Source organism: Rattus norvegicus, chromosome 10 (genome assembly GCF_036323735.1).
Source record: "Rattus norvegicus strain BN/NHsdMcwi chromosome 10, GRCr8, whole genome shotgun sequence".
Classification (NCBI taxonomy): domain Eukaryota; kingdom Metazoa; phylum Chordata; class Mammalia; order Rodentia; family Muridae; genus Rattus; species Rattus norvegicus.
The window spans coordinates 63,743,815-63,765,547 of record NC_086028.1 but is presented as its reverse complement, the minus strand read 5'-3'; the positions used below and the strand labels follow the sequence as shown (position 1 = coordinate 63,765,547).

The following is a 21,733-nucleotide window of genomic DNA, read 5'->3' as shown; positions in this document are numbered from 1 at the left end:
AGCCAAAGCTTAGTTTCAGATTCGGACGGTTAAGGATTGGCTGTGAGACTGGGAAAGTCACAGAAACCCTCAGGGCCTCAGTTCCCTCGTTTGAAAGACTGGGTTAATAATGTACCACCCTTGAAGTAAAGCAACGAGCTTGGGCATGGTGGCTCACACTTCTAATGCCAACCCTTGGGAGGCTGAGGTCAACAGTGTGTCAGTAAGGGGCAGACGACTGCCAATAGTTCGGGGTTAGCCTGGCCTACGTAGTGAGTTCCAGGCCAGCACATACTCTATGGTGAGAGCCTGTATTAAAAACAATAGGGGCTACAGATCTGACTCACTCAGTAAAGCAACTGACTATCACGTAGGAAGCCCTAGGTTTGAACTCAAAACCAAGCACAAAGGTGCCTGTTCATAATCCCAGGACCTGAGAGGTGTGGAAAGGAGGAACCTAAGGTCATCTACAGTGTATGGAAAACCATCCGAAACGCTACCCAGTAGTCAGCACAGAGCAGTCCCTCCGTACACAGTGGCTGCTATCAGAGATGAACTCAGAGAAGTGAGTTCAAAGGCTGTTGCTGATCATGGACAAGCCCCAGGGACAATACTCTTAATAAGAGTAAGATCCTATGGGGTTGGGGATTTAGCTCAGTGGTAGAGCGCTTGCCTAGCAAGCACAAGGCCCTGGGTTCGGTCCCCAGCTCCGAAAAAAAAGAAAGAAAGAAAGAAAGAAAGAAAGAAAGAAAGAAAGAAAGAAAGGAAGGAAGAAAGGAAGAAAGGAAGGAAGGAAGGAAAGGAAGGAAGGAAGAAAGAAAGAAAGAAAGAAAGAAAGAAAGAAAGAAAGAAAGAAAAAGGGAAAAGAGAAGGTCCTGGCATGGACCAAGCCCTGGTGTGCTTGCGCTGTACTCTGAGCTCTCTCTCTGCATGATTTCGTTTCACTCTCGGCTCCCTGTGCAAGGTTCCATCACTCATCTTGTTTGCAGATGCTGCTGTGGACGTGCAGAGGGTTCTGCTGACACAGCCTGGGGTGGACAGCCAGCCTCTCCTGGCACTGAGCCCCAAGGCCTTCCAGATGCTCTATGGTGCTGGGGTTCAGAAGGGGTCAGCGCTCAGATCTAGTCCAAGCCCCAGCTTTTCATAGGCAAGCTGAAGAACTCAGAAAGAGGGCAGGGAGGGAAGCCAGGGAGCATCTTGGGGGGCAATGGGTTCGATTCCACACAGAACAGGGAGGGAGGGGGGGAGGAAAAGAGAAGAGTGCTAACACGGATAACATCTTGATAGAGGTAAAAACAACTCTTACCAGATATCCCACGGGCCCTACCAGCAAGGCCCCTTGGTCATCCCACAGGGCTACCCTCTGTATCATTGGAATTGCTGTCACATGAAGCCTAGGCATGATGCATCTCCTGGCTCCTCCTCCTCTCAGGGGCTACCTACCCAGCAACTGATGAGGTCACCTAGCATAGAGATAGGAAACCTAGCAGCCAGGGCTCCCTGGGAAGCAGGGGCTCAATGACTCACTGACTGACCAGGTCACTCGCTGACCAGCAAAGCTTGAGACTCAACAGGACCTCTCCTCCCAGTGTCCTTCCTGGCTAATTTCTCTCTCATGATCCTCCTGTCTCATCCTCTTCAGCATTTGCCTACCAGCATGTAACAATTTCCACCGTGGCTATTTATCGTCTGTCTGTCTGTCCATCTGTCTATCTGTCATCTCTCAGATGGCTAGCGGCAGACAGGGTCCCAGTCTAGGGAAAAGGTAGGAATGGAGGTGGTGGGCCTGGGGTTGGCCACACCTAGACGTTGGTCCTCATTCTCATCGTAGCTGGCTTTCTTCGAGGCCAGGACTGGGTGATGGTGTCGCTACTCCCTCCGCACTCTGACGTCACACTTCCAGGCTCCACCCGACTGGAGGGCGAACCCCAAGGGGACCTCATGCAGGCTCCGGGCCTCCCAGGCTCCCCTGCCCCACAGAACGTAAGTACCTGGAATCAAGGCCTGGAATAGGACAAGCCTGGTACCTCTATGAACATTGAGTAGACAGTCACTGCCCCACACAAGGACCTCTGGGATCTACTTTGTCCCTTACACTGACAAATAAGATGACTCTAGACCCAGAAGGGCTCAGACACACATCTCTGTTCATTCCTTGGTTTGGTGTTTCCTGAGGCAAGATATGGAACCCCGTCAGCCTTGGGGACCCAGGTTTAGGAGAAGTATGCTTGTATCAGATTTGCATCCCAAGAGCAGCTTGTCCTCCCCATCACTTCGGGATTCCTGTGGGTTCAGTCATTCTCTATTCTCTCAGTACAGCATAGGGTCCTGGCAGGGGCCCTGGTCTAACCTCCATTTACAGACTCTCTCTATTCTGTCTGCCCAGAAGCACGCCAACTTCAGCTGCTCATCATTTGTGCCTGATGGCCCTCCAGAGAGGGCCCCCTCGCTGCCCCCCCACAGCCCAAGCGTCGCATCTCCAGGCCCAGAGCAGATCCAGAGCCACTGCACAGCTGGACCTGGCCCAGGCTCCTTCCGCCTTTCTCCCTCAGACAAGTATCCTGGCTTTGGCTTTGAGGAGGGCCCAGCAGGCAGCCCAGGGCGCTTCCTCAGGGGCAACCACATGCCTTTCCACCCTTACAAGGGGCACTTCCATGAAGACATCTTCTCTGAGGCCCAGACGGCCATGGCGCTTGATGGACACTCCTTTAAGACTCAGGGGGCACTGGAAGCCTTTGAGGAGATCCCTGTGGATGTGGGGGATGCTGAGGCCTTTCTGCCTAGCTTCCCAGCAGAGGCTTGGTGCAATGGACTCCCTTACCCCAGCCAGGAACACAACCAAGTTCTGGTGAGTACCAGCGGCCAACGTCCTTCCACCTCCTCTCTCCTGGCTGCCTAGAAAGAATCCTCAAAGTCAGGTGTGGTGGCACATGCCTGCAATCTAGTACTCAGGAGGCCGAGGCAGGAGGACTGCTTGAGACAGAGGCCAGCCTCTGCCTATGTATGGAGACCCTGTCTCAAAATCAGAGCTCCATAGAAGGCAGCAAGCACAGAGCTCCTGGCTCCATGCTGGTCCTCTGGGGAGGGGTATGCTAGTCTGGCAGGCATGGAGGGAGCAGGTGGAGGAAACACATCAGGGAAGGGATCTGGCAGCTTCCCAGAGGCTGCTGAGTCAAGATTCCAGAGGGTGACTTCTCTGTTTATTTAAGTGTCAAGAATGCCAAGCCAGACCAACACACCCCTATGCAAATGTGAGGAGGAAAAAACACATTCCAGAGAGAGAAGGCTCTGGACAGAGTATCAGAACAAAAATCCCACCAAATATGGACTGGGGGACTTCACTGGTAGCTCCAGGCCCCTCCAGGCCCTGCTTTTATTTCTTATTTTCGTGCATGAGACAGGAAATAGCTATGTGGCCTAAGGCCGTCCATGAACTAGAGATTCTTCTGCTTCACTGTCACTGCTGCTGGAATTACAGGTGGGCTCCTGGGCCTACTCTATGGCCAGAGCAGGCTTCTGCGGATTAAGTGCCTTGGGAACACCTCAGAAGGTTGACTAGCACTTCCGCAGCCAGATCTGCAAGCCCTGTGGCCTCGGGCAAGTCGCCTAATCTCTCTGAGCCTCCTCTTGTGGGAAAAGCCATGTTAAAAGTTCCTATCTCAGGACTAAGGCTTGCCCCCTGCTCCCTAACTCTGATCCCAAGGCACCCCAATGTAATCACTCAGCCTGAACTCTGCCACGTCCAGTGTCCACCAGCCTTCTTTACCTCCTGCTTCCAAATAGGCCCATTCCCGTCCTTAGCCACTCCTATCAGGAAGGGAGGGGGGGAAGGAGACAAACGCCCATCAGGTGTGGCTAAGACAGGATCTTCTGCTGTTTCTGGAACTGTGATGCTTTGACTCAAGCTTTAGAATGTGGCAGGAGCCACAGCTTGGCACCCAGCAAGCCAGCAGCTGTCCCCCATTGTTCACTTGTTGTAGATCCTTGTCATTCAGCCAGGAGATTTCCTTCCAGGCTTCCATCAACATTCCATAGTTCCCACTATCTCCATCTTGAGAATCGGGACCTGGCACTCTCTGGCTGAGGCCTCATGACTTACCAGGACATCCGCAACCTGTAACCAGAAATCCACCTGGCCTCATAGAGACAAGTTGTATCCAACTGCCTGGTCCACTCTATGGGTGTCCGATGCCACATAGTTTCCCCTCCTTGGGATCAGCTCTATCATCTGTGAAATGAAGGGGTTGGACTCCATGCCTGTGGCCCTTCCAGGCCCAAGATCCTGCGATTATGCCAATCTCTGAATCGGATGCCCTGGGGCACACCCAGAAAGTGGTCACAGCCAGCTTTCACCCCTCTGGGCCCAAATGCTGGCTTCCCGAAGGCCCGTGGGAATCCTAGTTACAGCAGTCTCATCCTGGCTTGTCTATCTGCCAGGTAGGTCCTAGCTGCACACCCTTGCTGGCTCTACTCAGGGCTCAGCTCTGGGTTAGGCCCTGAGGACTTCACATGGGCCTCTCAGAGATCTGTGGTCCCATTCAAGTCTACATGACCACTGACAAGTCTCCCCCATTTCTCTGCTGGCCTGGCCTGGCCTGTCACCTGCTGTGAGGTGGGATGTTCCTTTGTAGCCCCTCCATTGACTTGCTGATTTCCCTCAGGAAAACCTCTATCCATCTCTTTTCTCTGTTCCTTCCCCAAGAGTTAACCTCAAGAGGGTCAGAGTAAGGATTCTTTTAGTGTGAGGTTCAAGACAAATGAAAGAAGGAAGGGGAGAAAAAATCTTTCTTTTCCAGCAGGGGTCAGAGGTCAAGGTCAAGCCCCAAGCTTTGGACAATGGTCCTGGGATGTACTGCTACCAGCCTCCCTTGCAGCATGTGTACTGTTCTTCTCAGCCCACCTTTCATCAGGTAAGTCTGAGGCAAGTGGCTCTACTTCCTGGAGCTCTCAGGAGGCTATGTGGGTGTTCCTGTGTGCAGGGTTTGTACATACATATGTGCATATATACGGACAGGCAGGTGAAGATACCAGAATCCTAACCTAAGGTTGGGCTAGTGTCTAGTGGGAAGAGAAACCATTTCCCTTTTCTAGGGGTTCTCAGACTTTTCTGAACCCCTGGTGGAGATCAGGGAGTCTCAAACAGCCAAGACAGAGGCAGAGTCGTGGCGTGAACCAAAGAGGGAGGGGAGGAGAAGCATCCTAGACAGAGCGAAGAGGGGAGGGGTGTGTGGTATGACACACTGGCTGAGCAGGGAAGGGAACAAAGGCTCCCATCTAGGTCACACCTTGCTGTGTGACCTTGTCCTCACACTTCTTAGGCCGAGAGTGGCCGGCACAATAGTGAGGCTGGGGTCCTCCCTGTAGCCTTTATCATCCTTGCCCTTCCCCACCCCATGCCCAGTTTAACCTCTCCAGAATGGATGGCACGGTAAATAATTGCCCCACATTGGCAAGGGATGGAGGATTTTTTGAAAAGAGGCAGAAAAGAACACCAGAGCAGCCAGGCAGCTCCCTTGGAGTCACCGGGCAAGACAGAGCAAGTGGCTGCCCAGCGCCCAGCTCCATCCACCTGCAGCCTGGCACTCAGACAGGCCCTGCCTGTGGAGCAGGTTCTACTCCCGCTCTGGCATCGGCCCTGATCCTGGCCAAGCCAGGAGACAGGCTGGTGTGTGTGTGTGTGTGTGTGTGTGTGTGTGTGTGTGTGTGTGTGTGTGTGTGTGTGTTGTTGGGGGGGTCAGGTTGCTTGTTGTAGGTGCAAGTGACAGAGAGGGACAAAGAAACATATGACATTCTCCTAGCTGCAAAGGCCTAAGCTTTTCTGAGGTTTCTGGTCTGACTCAGGGTAGAGGGTGTCCCTAAGGCAGTTCGCCACATCAGGGACCAAGTCACCACAGCATGAAGGTGATCAGACCCTAAGTGCCCTTGCTATGCCCAGCCCTGCTTTGAAGCCCTCTGCAGTCTTCAATGTCCTTGAACAAGATGGCCGCACCCAGGGCTTTATGGAGCCCAGAGAGAGGGTGACTCAGGCACTAAGTGTCTTTCGGTGACCTGGAAAGAACACTTCAGCCTGGAGCAGCTGGGGGAGTCAGAGTCTCCAACCCCCAGCCCCCATAAAACACCATTCCTGGCACCACAGCCACTCCCTTCCCCGTGTAAAACTACCTCCTACCCCCACCTGCCCACCATCATGACCTGCTCTTTCAAAGAGCCACTGAAACTCGTAAAGGTAGCCATGCCTAGAACACACCCAGGCTGGACATCCCACTTCCGGCCCATTGCTCCGAGAGAGGCCCAGGAGAGGAGGCCTGGAGTGCCTGCCTGGAAAGTGTGGAACTGTGAATCCCATCCTATCACCATGGCAACCAGGGTACATCAAAGCCTGAGAGGTAAGAGCTGGAGGAAGACAACTTTGAGACCTTTTGAGGCAAGTCTGAGTTCTGGAGTGTGGATCTCTACCCAAGCCCAAAATGTCTGACCCACTGCCATTGAGAATGGCATAGGGTCCACATGACCAATGAAAGGAGAATCTGACCTCAGCTTCCTCTCTGGGCATGTGTGAATGGGGAGGGGTTCCCCACTTGGGGAGGTATCATGGTGATCACTCTGTCCCTTTTGGCCTTTACAGTACTCCCCGGGTGGAGGCAGCTACCCTGTGCCCTACCTGGGCTCCACTCACTACCCCTATCAGAGGATTGCGCCCCAGGCCAACGCAGACGGTCACCAGCCACTCTTCCCAAAGCCCATCTACTCCTACAGGTACATGTCCTAGCACAACTGGGACAGAACTAAAGCGAAAAGGGCCCTTGGGGAAACTGAGGTATCCTGACCCTCAAGATGCAGCGGTTATCACAGAGGGGTGGGAATCATACCCAGTAACTTCTGATTATGCCTTCGGGGGAAATGATGCTTGCAGGTGGGTAGGTAGTTGCTACATAACCTTTGACCTTTGTTTCATCCCGAGGAGTCTTAACTCTGGTTGGACTCAGTAGATGCTGCTGACTTGGGTGGGTAGGCCTGTGAGGTCCCATCCTGGGGCCCAGTACCTGATACTAGAGTTTAGGTGGGAGATTAAGAGAACTGTTCATTGACTTCCCCCTCTTCCAACATTAAAAACAAAAAAAAACAAAAACAAAAACAAAAAAAAACCTCAACAAACACCTCTGCTACTTCCTAACTGAGAAACTGTTTGGTTGTCTGGAAGGTGAATGGGAAGACAAGGTGGGCTATTTGGAGTTTTATGTTAGAGAATGTGGGCAGAACAGTGCTTGGCGCACAGCAGGAAGCCTTGTTCCCTTCCTACTGTCCTAACAGAAGCATGAGGAACTGAGGTATGGGTGGGCAAGGTCATTTCCGGGCAATGATGTACATGAAGCCTTCATCCTCACAGCTCTGAGGATGCTGGCTACTGTGTTTTTGTCATTTCAAAACCAAGGAAACAGGCTCAGAGAGGTTCAGACAAGCTCACACATCTAGGGGCTAAGTCAGACAGCAATCTGGTTTTCCAGAGTCCACAAAATGCTCATAGAGTTCATTCTCAGCCTCACAGAACCTGTCAGTGAAGGAAAGCTAAAGATGGAGACCTGGTCAGAGGTCCAGGCTCTCAGGATCTCTCTTTTGTAGCATCCTCATCTTCATGGCCCTTAAGAACAGCAAGACCGGAAGCCTTCCAGTCAGTGAAATCTACAATTTCATGACGGAGCACTTCCCTTATTTCAAGGTGAGTCTAGAACCCACCCCCTGATACCAGCCCAGCATGAAAGGAGTAGGGGCTTGGCCCTAAGATGCTTCCCCTGTGTCCATGGTGAAGTACAAAGATCCCAAGAGGGGCTGTATTTTCAAGACTGCACATGGCTCAAAGAGAGAGAATCACCTCACATCTACCAGGCCTCAGGCTCCACCCTGTAACAAATGGAGTTGTGGGGAGGACTGTGAACAGAAAGATCAAGCTGTTTGCCCCAGGTTACACAGCGACTGGGAGGAACTGGAGAAGGGGTTGGGGTCAGTCCTGACAAGCTTTGGGAATCAGCTACCTATTCCCCAATTGAGAGAGGAAGCAAGCAATGGAAGCATTTGCAGCCTCAGTCAGGGTGCTGTGGGGCTGGAGGAATTCCAAGCAGGAGCTGGTCACTAAGGTGACTATCACCTTCCAGAGAGAGATTAACATCTGCCTCCTCTATAGGTGGCATGCCGAGCTTCACTTGTGCCCAAAAGTGGGGCTCACAGTCTTGGGGTGTCCCAAGGATCCAGAGGGTTCTCCCCCAAACCCATGTGCAGTATTAGTTCCTATTCTCCACGGAAGAGATTTCAGGCAACTCCCAGCAATTTCTTCCCAGTGACCCTGAGACAAGAGGACTGAGAGTGACCCTGGGGAAACTGAGGCATGAGACTCCTCAGTATGTACCACCTATAGTGGCATGAAGTAGAGGTCCCACCCAGTAGATTTTCAAATGTTCCTACAAGATTTCTACACAAGAGTGAAGGGTAAGACTAGATCATCCCTGACCCTTGATCTAACTCTGAGGAGTCATGTCTGTCTCTGGGTTGACTTGGCAAAGCTGGTACCTTGGGTGAGCCTGCCAAGGTCAGACTTCCTAGGGACATGACAGGTACCCTTCTATCCCAGTGAGCCAATTTATCCGAGGGTGACTTATCCTTCCAAGATCACACACCAGATGGATCAATTGCTGGGTCAAGAAAACACGTTTGGTTTGCACACAGCCCCTTTATCCTTGACACATGTTCCCCAAGACCCTCTTGCACAGACACTTTTCTCCTGAGGTAGGTGCGGGAGAGACAAGAGCTTCTGTTGGGGAATACAGTCCCCAGGACTTACACCATGGTGGATACTGTCTCATCTGCTAACCAAGCAGGACAGGAGCTGAGGCCCAGGTGATTCAGAGCCAGCTCTGTATGCAGTGGAGGTTTGTCCCCACTGTCTGCACCATCGTCCTGCCTGGGGACAGTTGCTGCCTGCTGTGCAGACAGCTTTGCACCTGCTGTGCTCCCAGCAGACAGGGAGTGAGCAAACACATCTTTCAGCATAGCTTTGGCTGGAATGGAAAAGTCCCCTGACTTGAAGTTATAGGAGGGAAAAACACCATAGTCTGTATGGGCTGCTCCTGAACCCCAGAATCTCCAGGCAGAGATAGACACTCCCCTCCTCCTAAGGCGGCTGCAAAGTCCTCCAAGAACTGAACAGAGAAAGGGAGGTGAGGCCCCTCCCTCTCCTCTGGGCCTTCTTCCCTGCCCACTCCTGGCCTTACCTCCAGCCCCTCCCTGCACCTCATCTTCCTGGCTTAATTATTTTTCCTGGGAGCTGTGTAATCCCTGTTTTATGGGGCTGAAGAGTGAAGAGGTCTGACAGCTTTTTTTGGTTTGGTTGTTTTTCTTAACCAGTTGCATCACCCCTTCATGCTGGAGTTTACATTTGATTTCAGAGAGACTGTGTGAAGATCTGACCGGCCCCATGGGCAAGGCAGGCCCCATGGGATGACCTGGGCAGGGCCCTTAGCTGAGGAACAGGACTGGAGTCCATGCCTGGTTTGGACTTTGTTTCCTTGTGTGATCCAAGGCCAGCTGTTTTCTTCTCTGGGCCTCAGTTTCCCCTCTGTAACATGTCAGTTTGGACCAGTTGGTACATAGATTCCTTCCAAGCCAACAGACTCTCTCCAAACCTCCCTAAAGAGTGAGTTCAAAGACTCTAAACCTCTCAGTCCTCATCCGGAGGTCATTTTTCAGGGCAAGGACAGAGTGGACTCTGAAGTGGACAATACTCATACCCAAAGCAGCTGCTGTGGGCGTCCCATAGTCCCATGAGTCAGGGACTGAGGAAGTGTCCGGCCACTGTGCATAATTGTTAGTGCTGACCATTCCTCTTCCAAACAGGAAGTGGCTGCGGTGGGGGCTGCCCTGGCATCCCGAAGTCACATATTTATGGTACCATAAAAGTTCCCAGTGCCCATTAAGTCTGCTCTTGGGGTGATGGAGCTTTGACTCTTAGTAGAGACAGCTGTGGGAGCTCAGGAAGGTCCAGTAGCTCAAAATCCTCGCTGGTAACCCCTGATGAACCTTGGGGGTCATCAGGACCAGCCCCATGACAGGTTAGCTGTCCCCAAGAAAGGCTCTGGCTGCTGTTGCCAGCAACTCTAGTGAGACTGGCATCAGGACCCAGGGTCCGGTTCTGCTAGGCGTGATTCAGCTTGGCTGCACCCTGGGGCAAGTGAGCTAGGGAGGAGGGAGTGGCCATCTCTCATTAGCCAGAAAGAAGGGCTGAAAGCGAGAGGAGCTGGGAGTAAGGGCCCCAGGAAGTCCCATCAGCTAGAGAGATAGCTCTACCCACAGTCACCCCATGTCAGGCGCAGGGTGGTCACAGAGCCTGCAACCAAGCCAGACGTGGAGGACAAGAGGCCCGTGCCCCTCCACCACCATCCCTGCCACCGCCTCTCACCCAACTGAGTCAGCTTAATGGTTTTTACAACCCTCCTTGGGCACAATTACTGCAGTGGTGGCATGACCAGGCCTCCTAATGGGTGTTTATTCTGTTGGCACGAGCACCCCCTGCCTGAGGGCTGGCCTCCCCACCAGGGCACACCTCCAGGGCACACTCATGCGAACTCACACCCACACACTCAATCATAGATACACACGTACTCTGAGACACTTTCTCACACATAGCCATTTGCACTCAGGAGTTCAGAGACCTGTGATAGGAGATGCCACTCACACCAAGAGATGTCTATGGATTTCGGGCCTCTTCAGCCACATACGACTACCCCTGTCCCTACCAACACCACATTTGCCATCAAACAGAGGCAGCAGGTGTGTGCTGACTCCCACCTACTCACCAACCCTTTCCTGTCTAGCTTGCTCTAGAGGGATGAAGTGGACCCAGAGTGGGGCATTATGCTGTCCTCCCTTTAAAGCTGGCCCCAAAGACTTTAAAATAGTGATCTTCCCCTTTCCACAAGGGAATGCACAGGCCAGGAGGCCCAGTCAACACATCCTGCTTCAATGGGGACTTAGACCAGAGGCCTCAATAGCGTTTACCAATAGCTGCCCCTTAAAGTGGGATCACAAGTTGGACATCGTGATTCCTGCCTTCAATCTCAGCACTCAAGAGACTCTGAGCATCTTACTGTGAGCTTGAGGTCAGCCTGGACGACAAGTGAGGTCCCATCTCCGAAAGGAGTGGTGGTTAACAAGTATTGGAGAGAGCTGGGGGGGGGGGGGTGCACACCTTTAATCCCAGTACTCCGGAGGCAGAGGTAGGGGGATCTCTGAATTTGAGGTCAGTCTGGTACACAAAGCTAGTTCCAGGACAGCCAGGGAAACCCTGTCTTGGAAAACACACACACACACACACACACACACACACACACACACAGAGCATTGGGGCTGTGGTTAAGAGCACTTGGCTGCTCTTGCAGAGGGCTTGAATTCTGTTCCCAGCCCCACATGGTGACTCACAAATGATCTATAACTCCAGGAGATTCAATGTCCTCTCTGACAGACTCCTGTAGGCATGCAGTGCAGACATACACAGAGGCACCCACATGTACACATAAAGTACATAATAAATATGCAAAGGATCACAGTCCTCTGAAGGGTCTAGACTAAGAGCTAGATAGGGTGACAGCAGCTTTGGGATTTTAGCTAAAAACCTAACTTACCATCAAGGATTCTGCCCAATCCTTCCCCACAGCTAAAGGGTTCTAAGCATGTTTTGGGAGCTGAGGACATCAAACCAGAGTGTGTAGAAATTCTATGTCCAGGGTTGGTGACGGAATGTTCTAGAACCTCCCGCCCCCAGACCTAGAACCATTTCTTGCTGCCTGAACCCAACCTGGATTCTTGCCCTGCTCTGGCAGACTGCGCCTGATGGCTGGAAGAATTCTGTTCGCCATAACCTGTCTCTCAACAAGTGCTTTGAGAAGGTAGAGAATAAATCCGGAAGTTCCTCCCGAAAGGGCTGTCTGTGGGCCCTCAATCCTTCCAAAATCGACAAGATGCAGGAAGAGCTGCAGAAGTGGAAGAGGAAAGACCCCATTGCTGTGCGCAAAAGCATGGCCAAACCAGGTGAGGCTGGCAGGCCTGCGTGAGAATGGCCGAGGGACCTGTGGTCCAGAATGGAGAGGAGTGGAGCCTGCGGGAGGGTCCCAGGCTGGGAGGCTGCAGAGGAGGGAGGCCTCATGAAGTTTTCTTTTGGGCCTTTGCAGAAGAGCTGGACAGCCTCATCGGAGACAAAAGGGAGAAACTGGGTTCTCCTCTGCTAGGATGTCCACCACCTGGGCTGGCAGGCCCAGGTCCCATCCGGCCCCTGGCACCTTCAGCTGGTCTTACCCAGCCTCTACACCCAATGCATCCAGCTCCAGGTCCCATGCCTGGCAAGAACCCCCTGCAGGACCTACTGGGTGGCCATGCACCCTCCTGCTACGGGCAGACCTACCCACACCTTTCTCCCAGCCTGGCCCCTTCTGGACACCAGCAGCCATTGTTTTCACAGCCAGATGGGCATCTTGATCTGCAGGCCCAGCCAGGCACCCCCCAGGACTCACCTCTACCTGCCCACACACCACCCAGCCACGGTGCCAAGCTGCTGGCTGAGCCTTCCTCAGCCAGGACCATGCACGATACTCTGCTACCAGACGGAGACCTTGGCACTGACCTGGACGCCATCAACCCCTCTCTCACTGACTTCGACTTCCAGGGTGAGCTGGGAGCAGGGAAAGGAAGGGTGGGTCAGGACTAGAGAAGTGATCTTGGCGGTGTAGCCTAGCCTCTTCGTGTCTCCAGGCTGCCACCTGCTGGCTCCCGAGTTTCTGGTCACCTGAGGCGGATGACTAGGAGTAAGTGTTGAATATGCATTTACTCCCTGATGTCCAGACCATGAGGTAAATGACTTTTTCCCTCGTCTTTCTCCTCCTGGTACTCTGAACATGTCCTGGATGGCTTCATCATCAAACCGCTCATCTCTGACAAAGCTGGGGAAAGCTACAAGTTATCCATGATGTGGTTGATGGTGAGGGACTGGGAGGCTGAACATTCCAAAATCATTTGCGGGGTTGGAGATTTAGCTTAGTGGTAGAGCGCTTGCCTAGCAACCTCAAGGCCCTGGGTTCGGTCCCCAGCTCCGAAAAGAAGAAAGAAAAAAAAAAAGAAAGAAAAAAAAAGAAATGTGCACCAAAATCATTTGCATTTTATCAGAACTCAGCTTTCACTGCAGGAGACAGATCTTCTATGGGATGGAAGACCTCAGAGCTAAGCATATCCTAGAGAGATTTGAGGCTAGAAGCCCAGAAAGGTGATTCTATCCACTCCCCACCATCTTGCTCACTCCATCCACAGGCAGACAAGCCCCACCCTCTTCCCCTCTAAGTCCCACCTCTTCCGGTTTGAACTGTGGCGTGCCAGTAAGCTCTGCCACTGACTGTAGTAGAGGTTTGTTGCTGATCTATACCTTAGACTATTAGAAAATAACTTCACATAGATCTTCATTCCAGACCTGCTGTGGATGCAGAGAACAGGCAGAGGAAGCTTATGGATGTGGGATACTATAAGTTCTATTAGAAGGCTGGAGATGTGGGTAGGGGGTAAAGCATTTGCCTAGCATGTACCAGGCCTTAGTTAGGCTCAGTACCCCAGCATCACAAAACCAAACAAAACCCTCAATTAATACCTACTCAAACTCCTACTGAGTATCAGGCATCTTGCAAACAACTTTATATGTGTTCTCCCCATCTGGACCTAGAGAGCGCTACTACACACAGAGATCCACTCAAGGTCACTGGGCCAGAGAGAAGGAGTTGAACCCAGGTGGCCAAGAGCAGCCAGCGCTGTCAGGTCTCTCTCTCTACCCTGCGGTGATGATGTTCCAGGCAGATACTTCAGTCCCTGCCTGCCACACGGCAGGTCACATGACCCAGAGGGACTCAGCGATAGCAGGGTTTGTTCCTCAGAGTCTAGTGTCCTTTCTGGTTCTATCCCTGTGCCTTGGGTCCTGTGAGAGGGGAGGCCTATGGAGCCAGGCCTGTGTACCTCATCAGTTTCAGTGGTGCACTGTGGGAAGACCGTAGGCAGGAAATCAACCTTCTTTGGAAACTGAGGCAGAAGCCTGAGTGAAACGTTTCAGGGGGCCTCTAGGGTGCCTGATGCAAGTAGGTTTTTGCATCAACCCTTCAGAGTGGCAATTCCTTAATTTTCTTTGGTACTCCTCTCTTCTCAGAAAGGCACAGAGGTTACAGGCAACTATGGCGGTGATTCTCAACCTGTGGGTCGCGACCCCTTTGGAGACTCTAACGATAATTTCATAGGGGTCACCTGCATCTATGACTTTTACACTATGCTACCTCGGAGCTGGACTCTGAGGCCAGAAAAAAAAAATCAGTGATTACTGAGGTTCCAGAGTAGGTGCCAGGTGGGGATTTAGCTCAGTGGTAGAGGGCTTGCCTAGCAAGCGCAAGGCCCTGGGTTCGATCCTCAGCTCCGGAAACAAACAAACAAACAAACAAACAAACAAACAAAAAACAGAGTAGGTGCCAGGGTAGGCTTCCAGTCTGCATCACCAGAATCCTGTTCTCCGAGACTCCTGAGGAGCTTGGGTGGGAGTCAGACTGGGTTTAGCATTCTGCGGCCTGCCAATGATGATGCTTCTTTCCTCTTCCCAACTAGGAAATCTGTGGGAGCAGCTGAAGGATGACAGCTTGGCCCTGGACCCCCTCGTACTGGTGACCTCATCCCCAACGTCATCCTCCATGTTGCCCCCTCCACCAGCGGCCCATTGCTTCCCTCCAGGGCCTTGTCTGGCAGAAACAGGCAATGAGGCAGGTGAACTGGCACCTCCAGGCAGCGGTGGCTCCGGTGCTCTGGGAGACATGCACCTCAGCACCCTCTACTCGGCCTTTGTGGAACTGGAACCCACGCCCTCCTCAGCAGCTGCCAGCACTGCCGTGTACCTCAGTCCCGGCTCGAAGCCAATGGCTCTGGCTTGAGCTGTGCCCAACATCAGCTCAGTGCCTAGCTGGCTGCCCATATAGGGCTCACCTTAAAGGTCAAAGAAGGAAAACACTACTTGTCTCCTATGTCACTCAGCCAACTTATTTGTTAGCCAGAAGCTAGGGGATCCACCTAGGATGCTACCGGGTGACGCGCTCCACACGCGGGCTCCAGCAAGGAAAGTGTCGGAAAAGTGACAGCGCGCCCCCTAGTGCCAGGTCACTCGAACTTCAGCTCTCGAGTGTCACTCAAGCTCAACCCACCTGCTCATTTGATTTCTGGGGCAGCTGAGCGCTAAAAGCTTTAGTTAGCAAAGCTCAGGGCCAGTGTGACAGGTCAAAGATCAACCCCCCCAAACCTCATCATAATCCCCATTTGCTCTACAGGTGTGACCCACTTCAGTCATATTCTCTCCCAGAAATCTCTATTTATTCTCCTATCTTACACCCTTATAGCCTACAGGGTCTCCTCCCACGTGACCTGTGAACCCCTTAGGGAGACAGCTACTTCATAGGACTTATCTATTCATCCTGAGTATATACTCTGGCTGGCCACCTCCAGGGTGACACACAGAAGGGGGCAGCATCTACCCTGGGACCAAACTGAGCCCAAATCCAACACAAAGTGTTTGGAAAGAACTCTTGTCCTCAGAAACTTGAACTTGTCCCCCTCTCTTAGTCTCAGCCACAGGAAAGGCCCCTTCCAAGTGGCCAAGTCTCATTCCTTCTCAAAGAGTGGTTTCCTACACTTCAGACCCCAGCTTACGAGATGCTGTCAACTGTTTCAAGCATCCTGGGTAACTAGAGTTTGTAGCCCGCCACAGGATGTGGTGTGTGTGATTCACACACACACACACACACACACACACACACACACACACACACACACACACACACACCTGCATAGCAGACTTGGGACTCCCAGGGAGCCGGCAGAGCTGTGATTCAAATGCCCACCATGACCCACCAAGTGGGATTCTCAGCCTTCCCTGGGCCTGAGGGCAATAAGTACCTCCATAGGTTGTCCCCAAGCTCACACAAGGGTGGACGGATCCCTCAGTCGTCACCTATCATCATCCCCTGCCTGGAACAATAAAGTAAGTGCCTGATGGTTGCAACTTCTGAGCCTTCACTTTTGGGATCCTCACTCCCCAAGCAGCCCACTGGGTGTCTGGAAGGACTTTAAGGATATGTGTGTGTGTGTGTGTGTGTGTGTGTGTGTGTGCGTGCGTGCGTGTGTGTGTGTGTGTGTGTTGGAAAATATGTGTGCATGTGTGTGTTGGCCCAAAGGAAAGCATCTGATCCCCTGGAGCTGGAGTTACAAGCAGTTGTGAGCTCTGGATGGATGCTGCAAAGCAAACTTGGGATCTCTAGCAGAGCAGCAAGCTCTCTTAACGGCTCGAGCCATCTCTGCTGCCTTAGTAAGGCGTCTAGACCAGTGGTCCTGAACTTGTGGGTCGAGACTCCTTTGGGTCAAATGACCCTTTCACAGGGTCATATATCAGAGACCCTGTATATCAGATATTTACCTCCCAGTCCATAATAATAGCAAAATGATCATTATAGAATAGCCACGAAATTCTACAGTCAGGGGTCAGCAGAACACGAGGAACTATATGGGGGTCACAGTCTTAGGAAGGTTGAGAACCACTGCTCTAGACCAAGATGTATGAGCAGCCAGGCAAGGCCTCTTCTCAAAGGAATGTGAAAAATTAGGAGTCTGGGGTTGCCTGTCCAGAGAAAGGAGCTGACTTGTTTCAATGCCTCTTCTGACACCTGTCAGATGCTGCCATGGCTGACCCTAATTGCACAAGACAGAGTCACTGTTGTGGCTGGAGAGATGGTGGTTAAGAGCACTTGCTGCTCTTCCAGAGGACCTGAGTTCTGCCGTTCCTAGTACCAACCATATCAAGTGCCTTATAACCTCTGTAATCCCACATCCAGGGGATCTGATGCCTCTGGCCTCTGGCCTCTAAGGGCACTGCGCTCACGTGTAGGCATACATATCTATGTTTGGTTTTTTTTTGTTTGTTTGTTTTAAAGAAAAGAAGGGTCACTTCCCTTTCTAAGGGTGTATCTTCTTGTCACTACCTGGGAGAGATGCTAAGCCTGTTTGGGGCTCTGGGTTCCATGGGTGACAAGATGGAGCCTAACCTGGTGCTGCCTGTGCTGTTGGTGGTGGAAGATGAACTCGGGAAGGCCAAGAGTCCCATTACATCCCACCCCATAGGTAGGGGTGACTGCCCCAGAAAGGGGCGGCTCTATAGCTCCTCCTCCAGAAACATGCACATGAGTCTAGATCAGCCACATCCAGGTATTTGACTTGTTAGTCTGGGGGTCAGGCCTGGAAGCCAGCCAATACCTACAGGGCTCTACAAAGAATCCCAGGGCAGAAGCTCACCTCACATTAGTGTCCTCCTAAGTCTCTAAGAGGAGCTGGGGTGGGGTAGGACATGGGAGAAGCATGGTCAGCTGGCACACCCAAGAAAATGAAGTTTGCCTCAGTGGAAGAGGGATACAGTTGTTTGCCAAAACCCAGGGTATGTGGTGCCCAGCTTTGGCCCATGCTGGCTTGCATCTTGACACCCAGGCCCTCAGGCACAGGACAATTGATTCCTAAAACTATTCTGGGACCTACTTCCTTGGTTCTTGACACTTGGGACCTGGGGGCACAAACAAACCTCCCCCTGCCCCTATATACCTTAAACTAGGAGACAAAAAGGTATCACCAGGAGACCTACAATCAAATCTGTCTCGGTGGGCCCATTTGGCACGTCATGTGTGAGCTGGCTGTCTGAGCAAGGACAGTGGGTGGCACGTAGATAGGACTTTGGGTGTAATTGTTCGGGTCCCTTGACACCAGACTGCATATCAGATTTTAAAACTGGAACCAACTCCATTCTGAAAACAAAGCCCACACCCGTGCTCCTATGCTGCTCCCTGCTGGCCGGCACCTGTTAAGTGCATTTCTACTTTCAGGAGGAATTAGATCTTTTGTTTAGGGATTTCACAAAAATTCTCAAACCGCTGGGTCATAGAAGTGCACACATATAATCTAGGCTCTTGGAGTGTGGAGGCAGGGGAATCAGGAGCATGAAGTCAAGCTTCCGCTACATAGCCAGTTCAAGGAGAAAATAATTCAAAGGCCCAGAAGCTTGGAGGAAAAAATTACTGGCCACCAGCTCTATTCAGTCTCAAAGGAATAAGACAAAAAGTAAGGCCTTCCGGCCTACATATATACAGACACATCCATTCACACATAAGCAGTTACACACACACACACTCTCACACACAGACTCACACACACACTCACACACAGACTCACACACACTCTCACACACACACTCTCACACACACTCACACACACACTCACACACACAGATTCACACACACTCTCTCTCTCTCTCACACACACACACACACACACACACACACCCGCATTCGCACCCATATACAGACACAAAGTTACATCATTTCGATCTTTGCCTGAAACTTAGCAAACCTGACAACAAATTACAAGCTTAACTTTTTTTTTTGCCAAAGGAGCCATGCCTGATGAGCTAGTACAGGCTCACCTGACACTCAGAAGGCTGAAGGAGGATGGTCACTTGAACTAGGATTTCAAAGCCACCGTAATGAGATGCTGTCTCTTAAAACAGAGGAGAGCCCACAGCAGTGGCACACGCCTTTAATCCCAGCACTTGGGAGGCAGAGGCAGGTGGATCTCTGAATTTGAGGCCAGCCTGGTCTACAGAAAGAGTAGTTCCAGGGCAGCCAGGGTTACACAGAGAAACCCTGTCTTGAAGGAAAAAACAGAGGAGAAAAAAGAAGCCACAAATATGGTCTTAGGGCGAGCCTGGAAGACAATTACTGAGTTCTTGCCTCAGGCTTGTGAAGACCTGGGTTCCAAGGTCCAGTTCTACAAAAAGAAAAAGAATAAAAAAAGAAACCTATCTCCATAGAATACTGTAAGCATTGCAACACACACGAACACATCATTTTAGAAACAAACATTTGTAGGATTGTAACATATATGTTGGTGAAAAAAAAAACCCACATTGTCCAGAGTCTTTAACAGACTGATAACAAAGGAGCCCACAATATATTTTAAAAAAATAGAGAGGGGTTGGGGATTTAGCTCAGCGGTAGAGCACTTGCCTAACAAGCGCAAGGCCCTGGGTTCGGTCCCCAGCTCCGAAAAAAAGAAGAAAAAAAAATAGAGATGGCTCAGCAGTTAGGAACATTAGTTGCTCTTGCAGAGAATCTGGGGTTAGGTTCCAGCATCTACATGGTAGCTCACAATTGTCTATAACTCCAGTTCCAGGGACCTGGTGCCCTCGTATATACTCATATAATGTAAAATAAAATAAAATTAAAAATATATAGCTATTTTAAATAAGCCAGGCATTGCTTTGCACTCCTTTAATTCCAGCACTCAGGAGGCAGAGGCAGTAGAATCTCGGTGAGTTCAAGGCCTGTTGGGTTTACAGAGCTCTAGGACAGTCAGAGCTATGCAGAGAGTCGTGTGTGTGTATGTGTGTGTGTCTGTGTGTGTGTGTGTCTGTCTGTCTGTCTGTCTCTCCCTCTCTGTCCTCCTTCTGTGTGTGTGTTTAAATAAACAAAGCATAGGAAGTATTAGGGGCTACAGGGTGGGGGTATGGATGGCAACACTTAGGAGAGAGGTTAGGCTAGGGGGAAAGCAGTAGAGCCTTGGGCTTCTGTTCTTCCCCAACTGGATAAGACGTCTCCGTGTTCTAACACCTGGGCTGGCAATCCTAACATATACCCTGAAGGCCAGCCCACGTGGGTGGCCACTGTGAGGTTCCCTGCAGTGTCTGAGTTTCCTACTCTATCCAGTAGTAGAATCCTCACCACATCCCCAAAGACTCAAAACTGAAAAAGATTGGTTCACTTCAGTGAGGTTACCTGAGTCCTCGAGAGACCACGAGAATTGTGCCTTCAAGATGAACAACTCCCCAGTAGCACTAAACACCCCACTTCCTTCCTCTTTCCATGGGATGGTGCCAGGAGCCAAATGGAGCAAGTCACGTCATTGGCAGCTGGACCACTGTCATGTAGACTACAGGAGAAAGCAGCCAAGGCCTGCCTGCCTGCCTGCCTGCCTGCCTGCCTGCCTGCCTGCCTTCCCTCCTTTCCTCCTTCCCTCCTTCCCTTTTTTTTTTTTTTTCCAGCCTTGCCTCCTCCAGGCCCAAGGGATGCAAGGAGCTAACCTGGTACCCAGCTACAGGGATGAAGTTTATAGAATATAGAGCCTCCTTGTGGTCTGTATGTAGAAGTGCAAAAAAAAAAAAAAAAAACCACACATTAGAAGCTCAGCCTGATTTCCTTGCCTCTCTCTCTCTGGGACGCACAGCTCAGGGTGAGGGGTTGGAGGTGTATTGGTGGGGGCGCTTTGGGGAGGCTGGGGGTTGGAGGAGTCCTTTACTGTCAACCATACCAGGTTATACTTGGGTCTTCTTTCTGACCCAAGTGTAAGTCCCACCTCGCTATGACTTTCTGAAGACTTGTAATGCCACAAACTAAAACCATCACAAGAACAAGCCTGTATACCTGTGCAGCCTCATTGACAAAAACCCCTCCACATCAATTACAGTTTGCTTTTGTTGTTGTTTTGTTTTGTTTTGTTTTTGAGACAGAGTCTCTCTATGCAGCTCTGGCTGACCTCCTGGGTGTTGGGATTAAAGGTATATGCCACCATGCCCAGAGTAATTATAAATCCTTGCCACATGCCTTCACCAGTTTTGTGGCCGCTAAGGGTTTTGGGGATCTGCATTCCATGTGCCACACTTCCCTCTGAGAAAACAGCTCAGTGGTGGAGCACTTGCCTAGGATACCCAAGGCTCTGGGTTCAACTCAAAACAGGCAGCTACTCTCTCCATGGTGAGTTCCCCTCCTGCCCTGTTCTCAAATCCTGACCTCCCCCAGTGTCCTAGTTAGAGTGATTAATGCTGTGATAAAACACCATGACCAGTCCCCGTATCAGCAATGAGGTGGTCCTGCAATAAAGGCTGTTGAGAAGAAACAAAACAAAACAAAACAAAACACCATGACCAAAGCAACTTGGGGAGGAGAGGGTTTATCTGAGTCTTACACTTCCTCACTGAACAGGAACTCAGACAGGGCAGAAACAAACATGGAGGCAGGAGCTAATGCAGAGGCTGTGGAGGGGTGCTGCTCCTCACGGCTTGTTCGGCCTTCTTTCTTATAGAACCCAGGACCGTCAACCCAGGCAGGGGCATCACCCACAGTGGTCTGGGCCCTCCCTAATCAGTCACTAGTTAAGAAAATGCCTTACAGCTGGATCTTAGTGAAGCATTTTCTCAGTTGAGATTCCCTCTTTTCAGATGACTCTAGCTTGTGTCAGGTTGACACAATCCTAGCCAGGACCAGGATACCCAAGGTCGGCTCACTTTCATTGAGAGACCTCAGTTAGGGGGTGAGGGGCAGTGGCTTCACTGGTATCCATCCCCCTCCCTGTTGCTGATCTTTTGCTGCTTTGTGGGTTCCTCTTTCACCCTTCTCCACCCCTTTTCTCCCATGCTCTTAATCCCCCAACACTAGATTAGAGAAAAAAGGAATAGAAAAGAGATCCCTGAATAGAGTCAGGGGCTGGAAAGGGGCCGATGCTATTGCTAGACTAATCCTGATGATTAGTCCAGTTCCTTGGGGCAAGTGTGACCCTCGCCTACTGTCAGGATATCTAATTCCGTCTCGTTGTCTCTTCTTTGTGCACAACTACCTAA

The 21,733-nt window shown here is 51.3% G+C and overlaps 1 protein-coding gene across 4 annotated transcripts in view; it reads left to right on the top strand.

Moving 5' to 3' along the window:
- The window catches only part of Foxn1 (forkhead box N1), a 29,008-nt gene extending 12,921 nt beyond the window's left edge, over positions 1–16,087 (top strand). The window contains exons 2-9 of one of the 4 annotated variants that reach the window (XM_063268670.1): positions 1,831–1,962; positions 2,366–2,827; positions 4,779–4,889; positions 6,605–6,735; positions 7,600–7,696; positions 11,847–12,054; positions 12,195–12,686; positions 14,647–16,087. In XM_063268670.1, coding sequence (XP_063124740.1) covers positions 1,840–1,962; positions 2,366–2,827; positions 4,779–4,889; positions 6,605–6,735; positions 7,600–7,696; positions 11,847–12,054; positions 12,195–12,686; positions 14,647–14,966 — 1,944 coding nt within the window. In that variant the 5' untranslated portion in view covers positions 1,831–1,839 and the 3' untranslated portion in view covers positions 14,967–16,087. Of the gene's footprint in view, positions 1–1,554; positions 1,963–2,365; positions 2,828–4,775; positions 4,890–6,604; positions 6,736–7,599; positions 7,697–11,846; positions 12,055–12,194; positions 12,687–14,646 lie in introns of those variants that run through there. The other 3 variants (XM_063268668.1, NM_001100648.2, XM_063268669.1) reach the window with 3 other exon arrangements.
- The last annotated feature ends 5,646 nt before the right edge of the window (positions 16,088–21,733 follow it).